The sequence below is a fragment of the Vombatus ursinus genome, unplaced genomic scaffold (assembly GCF_900497805.2).
Source record: "Vombatus ursinus unplaced genomic scaffold, bare-nosed wombat genome assembly UNPS02014799.1, whole genome shotgun sequence".
Classification (NCBI taxonomy): Eukaryota; Metazoa; Chordata; class Mammalia; order Diprotodontia; family Vombatidae; genus Vombatus; species Vombatus ursinus.
This window is the reverse complement of record NW_020954577.1, coordinates 21,922,388-21,928,898: the sequence shown is the minus strand read 5'-3', so window position 1 is coordinate 21,928,898 and position 6,511 is coordinate 21,922,388. Positions and strand designations below refer to the sequence as shown.

The following is a 6,511-nucleotide window of genomic DNA, read 5'->3' as shown; positions in this document are numbered from 1 at the left end:
ATGTATGTCTATATGTGTACATGTCTGTGGATGTGTGGATGTCTATGTATGTGTGTGCATGTCTATGTATATCTATACATGTATATGTCTATGGATGTGTGTATATGTGTATGTGCATGTATGTCTATGTATGTCTATATGTGTACATGTCTGTGTATGTGTGGATGTGTGTATGTCTGTGTGTGTGTGTATGTCCATGTACATCTGTACGTGTATATGTCTATGGACATGTGTATATGTGTGTGTGCCATTGAGGTCTTGTGTGCCCACAGCCCCATCTGTGACCAGCGCGGGGATTTGGGGCTTGGAGATACCTGAACACTGTGATACATATGTCTACTCGAGGTCAGAGAGCTCAGCATCCCTGGTACTCTGCCCTAGCCATGTCCTCTCCTCTCCGGTGTTTGCAGACATGACAATGTCCTTCCCAAATTACGGCCCCTAGACCTGAGCCCCTCCAGCTGAGGGGCATCTGATCAAGGCTGGCGTTGGAGAACCCTACCTGCCTCACCCTGGGCTCAGAGCCTCTCAGGGCAGCCTCTGAATGCATTAAATAATGCAGCTGCTGAGTTAGCACAGCAAAGTTGTGTCCCCAAGTCTTCTCCAACCACATCTCCCTCAGAAGAAGTGAGCTCCTGAAGGGCAAGGACTGTTGGGGGTAAGAAGGAGATGCTGTCCCCTGTAAGCGACCCCTTCTCAGCCAGTCTTCTGCCCCCTTTCTCTCCTTCCAGCCCCTCATGGGGGCCCCCAGTGGCAGTCACTATATAGCAGGGATATGTCCTGTCAGTGGGGTACACGGGGCCTTCCCCTGGCCCATGGCGTCTCGGGGTCCCTAGCCAAGGCAGCCTGACTTTTCCCCAAAGCAGACCTCTGTCAGTCAGAGCTGTCCCTGCAGCGAAATTGATCCCATCCCCTCGTGAGCAGGGAGAGGCCCCTTACAGCTGTCACCTTCAGGATGATGGGATACTCCAGAGGAAACTGGGAAGCCTCCCTGAGCCTGGCCTGCATGCAGATATCGCCCAGCTGGGGACAAGTGTGATGACCGCTCAGCTGACGTTCGTGACATGGTCGGGTGCCCACCGAGTGTCTGAAATGCTGCTGGGGACCCTCACTTTCTCTTCTTACTCAAGGCTGCTGAACATTCAGTTTGGGCATTACCTTGGGGCCTGGAAGTCCTTCTCCCGGGACGCCTCTCTCTCCTGGGGCTCCTTCAGGACCCCGGGGACCCTGATGACAGAGGGAGGAGAGAGAGAGGGGGAGGGGGACAGGGAAAGGGAGAGAGATGAATACGCCTCTGGGATTCGCCAGAGACTTGCACTCTTTGGGGTCCCCTGCCTTTGGGGTCTGACTACAGTCCATCTGTAGAAATAGCAAATGCAGCCGTAAAGACAGCCTGCCATTTATCACCTCTGCTGGTCAGACTCCCTGGGGTGCCAGTTTGAGTCCTGGGGTCCTCCATGGAGGCGGGGGCCTCAGGCCTCAGGATGTGTCACCCAGGAGGCATGGCCAAAAGTGCCTGTGAGGAGGGCTGAAATAACTGGGATTGCTCAGCCTGGAGAGTGCTCGGATAACAAGGATCTTGGACCGTGATCTTGGACCAAGATCATCAACCCTTTAAAACCACCTTCCTGCTCAATGGAACGACCTTTGCTATCATGTTTCAGAGATGGGAGTCTGACCACCTAACTTGAGCTGCCCAGAGCAGGTGAACCAGAGGCGGGTGGGAAAAGAAGGGCATGGGGGCCTCCCGGGATGCTGCAAAGCTGAGAGAGACCCCATGGCTCCTAGGGACCAGCCCCGGCCCCAGACCTGCCACGGGCAAGCTGCAGGCAGGGCGACCACAGGAAAGCCAAAGCCAAGCCTGTCCGGGCCTTCCCGACGCCCCGCCCATCTCTTTGCTTTCCAGGCACCTGGTCTGAGGTCCTTTCTCTTCTTCTCAGACAACAGTGAGCCCATAGGCTCAGCTGTTCACGCTCTGTGCCAGGGCAGGGTGACCGTCCCCTTCCACAAGGAGGAGACCAAGGACCCCAGAGTAACTGAGCCATGTGGCCAAGGACACACAGCGCCGGGGGCAGTGAGGTGAGGGCCTTAGGTCGGGGCGGGCTGTCATCTTAGACTTCTCCACCCCTGTCCTGGAGCAGCAGCCAGGAGGAGCCTGGCATCCGTACGGCCAGGGCCCAAAGCGGACTCCCTCCTGGCCAGCGGCACAGCAGCTCAGCCCCCTCTGCTCTGGCTCCACCTCCTCACGGCCCCTCTCTCACTGCCCAAGTTCCATGTCGCTCCTGCCTCTGCCGGGGCATCCCCAGAGGTCTGAGACCCATCCTTTTCCTAAGCGATTCCCCGAAGTCAGGGGCACAGCTCACGGTACTTACGGCTTGTCCTGGTTCACCAATCCCCACGGGTCCTGGAGCCCCAGGCTGGCCCTCCTGCCCTCTTTCTCCCTAATAAGAAAGGACAACACTGAGTCACTGCTGCTGCTCCGGGCTGTTAAAAGTCCCAAAGCATCTTCAGGGATCACGAAGAACGGTACCCTGGGAGATGCAGAACATCCAGGACACACAGCCAGGACACAGTCGGTGCTCTGCCCTGTGAGCAGAAGGAGGTGACGTAGAGACTTCGAGCTGAAACGCTCCACATTGTCCTCCAGCAGAGGGCCAGCTCCAGCCTCTTCTGCTCCGCCCTGGCCCAGCCCCTCCATGCCCTCTGCATACGAGGACCGGGCTAGGGCCCCAGTCCTTGTGGGTGCCCTCCTTGTCTGATACAAGCATCAAGTTCTGGGTGTGAGGGGCGAGGTGGAGAGATTGCCCCACCCCATCCTTTACTGCGCAGCCGATGGGAAGGCTGGGCGCACCGCGCGGCCGGGTCACGGACACCCAGGTCACCTGCTGGCTTTCTGGAGGTTGGTTGGTGGGCTGTTGTCCTTTGTTTTCAAAGAGGACCAAAATGACATCGCCATGTCGGGGTCAGGGCACAGTGCGTCTGACTGCGGCTGATCAGAATAACATGAGCTCGGAAGGCTCTACCGCAGGTCGGGCACAAAGAGTCCCTGGGAACATATGGGGCAAGTACAACCCAAACCAATGGGGGAGGTTGAGAAGGGCTTCCGGTCACATCCCATGGCAAAAAGTGGGAGCAGGCCTTCCCCGCCCACCCCAGGCCAGCCCAGCATCTTAGAACAGTGCCCAAGGGCGGTGGCCTGGCTGAAGTTCCCACCAAGGCTCCCACACGGAGGGAGGGAATCCGTACCTTAAGTCCCTGCTGTCCAATGCCAGGGGGGCCGGGAGGACCGTAAGGACCAGCAGGGCCTGGCTCTCCCTAGAAGAAGAAAGTGCCCTGTTAGGCCAATTACTCAGATTCTCATCACATCATGACAGTTTCCCAGGATTCTCGGGCTGAGGGGTGTGTCCACCCACGTTCTCACCACAACCACCACAAAGCTGGGCGTGGATTGGCAACAGGAGACGCCTCTGGGAGCTGCAAAATCACCCAGTCTTGGGGGATGGGGTTCCAAAGAAAACGTGAAGGTCCTAGATAGACACGCCCCTTTCCATCAGTGGTGGGTCAGGGAACTAACATTCAATTTTGGAAACATTCACTTAGTGTCTGCTGCGTGCAAGGCCTTCAAGGTTGGAAATCACGGGCATGTTTGCATTTGGTGGTCGTCAGCGATGCTTCCGGGGCAGTGCCTGTCCAGGATGGGAGCCCCGGCCTTGTGCACCAGAAGAAGCATTAAGACAGAATGATCGAAAGGACTGGCCTCGGGGGCAGGCAGGCCATGGAACAGGGAAAGAGGGAGGTTTCTGAGAGTCCTCCATGCCTGTATGTGCTCACCAATGCCCCAGCCCAATAAAGAGCAGAGCACAAGAGGCTGAAGCTGGCCCCCTGCTGGGGTCACACTCCCCCCCCTCCCCCCAGCCCGAGGCTGGCCCCGGGACACAGCTCTGTCTAGAAGCCCTACCTTGGCCATAGCTCACTCTCTGAAGGCATAGCTGGGGGGCGGGGGGAGAAGCCTCCATCGGGCCTCAGGGCACAGTCCCACCCCCACCACCAGGCAGCCCCCTTCAGAGGTGCCCCCCTTCCTTTCCCCATCACTTCGGACAGACTCCAGAAGCTGCCCAAGTCCACTACCACAATCCTGCTGGCTCTGGGGCAGCGGCAGCTCCCCAACTGGCCACTGGCCTCCTGGCTCTCCCTTTACCTCCCTGCAGAACAGAAGTTGTTACCCGGCCTCCCTTTCCAGGGCTGGGTGAGACAGGGGACAGGGAGGCAGCGTCCAGGATGGACCACATCTGAGTTTTCCTCCCCTCCCACAACCTCTAGGGGCCGAGGTCCAGGAGCCAGAGGCACATGGCCGAATTCTGAGCAGACTCTGCTGGGGTTGAAGCCTGGGGCCATGGTGAGGCTTGGCCATATGCTCCCGGGTACTGGCTGCCAGGGAAGGCTGGACGGTGTCCCAGTGAGGTCCTGGGCTTTTCATTCTCCCTGGGATCCAGGAAAGGTGAAAGGACCAGTTGGTATGAAGTGGGCCCTTGTGCTTGGGTCTCTGCTCACACAGTGAAGTGAAGGCAGCCATCCCCAGGGCCGGTCTATCCTGCTGATGCCAGACTAGGCTGGTCAAGTCTCTGCTCCCAAGATCCTTCATCTGGAGACTCAGAGAAAGCTGCTGGACCAGCAGGCGTCTGAGCCCAAAGCACCATTGCTCAGCCCTGGACTGGAAGAAGCCAAGGACCCTCACGGGGAGAAGGCAGAACTTTGACCCACTGCCCATCTGCCCCACCCCGGCCACCCCGAAGGGGCTCACTGGACCCAGGTGAGCTGAGAGGGACAGCTTGGGAGACCTCATGGGGAGGCGGGATGGGAGCTGGTGAATCAGGCCAAGGTGACCCTGCTCAAGGCTGGGAGCTCCCAGAAGGTGGCATCACTCCACATATGTGGGGGTGTGACAACTGTGTCCTATTCTGAGCCCCCCAGCCCCACCCCACTTCTGGTCAGCGCAATAGTGAGTTTACACGTAGCCGCTGTAAGGGGGCAATCCCAGAAAATAAGATGGCCAAGGGGAACCTGGAAGTCACGGACACACCGTCCAAAAGACCAAAGGAGCGTGATTTACAAATAGTATCTTCTATGCCAACCAAAGCAGGGAGGGGCGCCATGGTGCACAGAGCGCCAGGCCAGGAGTTAGGAGGACTCCTATTTCTGAGTTCAAATCCCACCTCAGACACTTCCTAGCTGGGTGACCCTGGGCAAGTCACGTCACCCTGTTTGCCTCAGTTTCCTCATCTGTAAAATGATCACTTCAGTGTCTTTGCCAAGAAAACCCCAGATGGGGTCACGGAGTACTGGACTCAACTGAGGCGACCGAACAACAAATTACCAAAATTCACATCCTGGCAACACGGCTGAATCAGCAGCGGTCGCTCCGGCTACGGTCGGGGCCTCCACCATGGGCATGGCGGACCCCCCATATCCAAAAGGTGCGGACGGCATGGGGCTGAGCCGGATATGTCTGTGGGCCAGCCCCAGTGAGGCGCAGACAGGAGGCGGCCCGTGGTTCTGGACCCTGCCTCCCCCGCCCTCTCCCTCCAGGCCCATCCGGCCCAGGATGCCTTTTCCCTGCTCGTCTCTGCCTTTGCCGGTTTTTTGCCCCATAGCCTCTAACTTAATTAAAGTGTGCTAGCCGCCCCATTTCCCGCCACCCCTCGTGGTGTTTCTGGGGAGCACCCAAAGCACCAGACGTGCCTGCCTCCATTTTGTAATTACTTCTATTAATAAGCGATTCATGTCCACGGGTGTCCGCCTACCTACATGCCTGTGTGTCCACAGAGAAGACACAGAGCAGGTGCTGAGGGGAGCCCCCAGAGCCTGCAAGGCTACCCACACTTCTGCCCATCCTGTGGGGCTGGACCCCACCCTTGCCCAGGGCCAGGCAGCAAAATCCTGCCTCCCTTGGAAGGGGGATCCTTCAGCAGCGTGCCCCTCAGCCGTGTGGCCCTGGGCCGAGACCTCTCAGTTTCCAAAGTCTGAGGAGAAACGTGCTTTCTCCAGATACCCAAGCACTCTGTTGGACTTCCATCACACACACACACACACACACACACACACACACACACACACACACCGTCAGGCTCCTCAACCTCTGTAAATTCTTGTCCCACAAAATCCCTGACGGTCGAGTCTGCAGCCAAAGCACAAAGCCCAGGAGAGGCCCCTTTCTACACCCCTGGGGCATCGTAGACTGTGGGATCCACGGCAGAGCCACGCTAAGCGGCCTCAGTCAGAAGCTGATGTACAAGGTGTCTCCTGTGCCTAGGTCATACCCAGGAGTCCTGGGAACAATGGGCATTGAAAGAGTTCAGGGCAAAGTCAGAGAAGGTGCAAGGGAGGGGCTGGCAAACTGAGAGCCCCTGGCAGAGCCCCCTGGCAGAGCCTCTTTCTCCTTTGGGCAAGGAGGGTTTGGACACAGTGCACTCTCTGCCTCTTCTTTTCTCCTCTCCCCTCCTCTCTTCTCCCC

At 57.9% G+C, this 6,511-nt stretch overlaps 1 protein-coding gene across 3 annotated transcripts in view; it reads right to left on the bottom strand.

Moving 5' to 3' along the window:
* COL28A1 (collagen type XXVIII alpha 1 chain) overlaps nt 1-6,511 on the bottom strand; it is an 86,899-nt gene that overhangs the window by 42,741 nt on the left and 37,647 nt on the right. For all 3 annotated transcript variants that reach the window (XM_027871979.1, XM_027871981.1, XM_027871982.1), the window contains exons 12-14: nt 3,247-3,315; nt 2,373-2,441; nt 1,159-1,227 (exon numbers count right to left, since the gene is read on the bottom strand). In XM_027871979.1, coding sequence (XP_027727780.1) covers nt 1,159-1,227; nt 2,373-2,441; nt 3,247-3,315 — 207 coding nt within the window. The remainder of the gene's footprint in view (nt 1-1,158; nt 1,228-2,372; nt 2,442-3,246; nt 3,316-6,511) is intronic.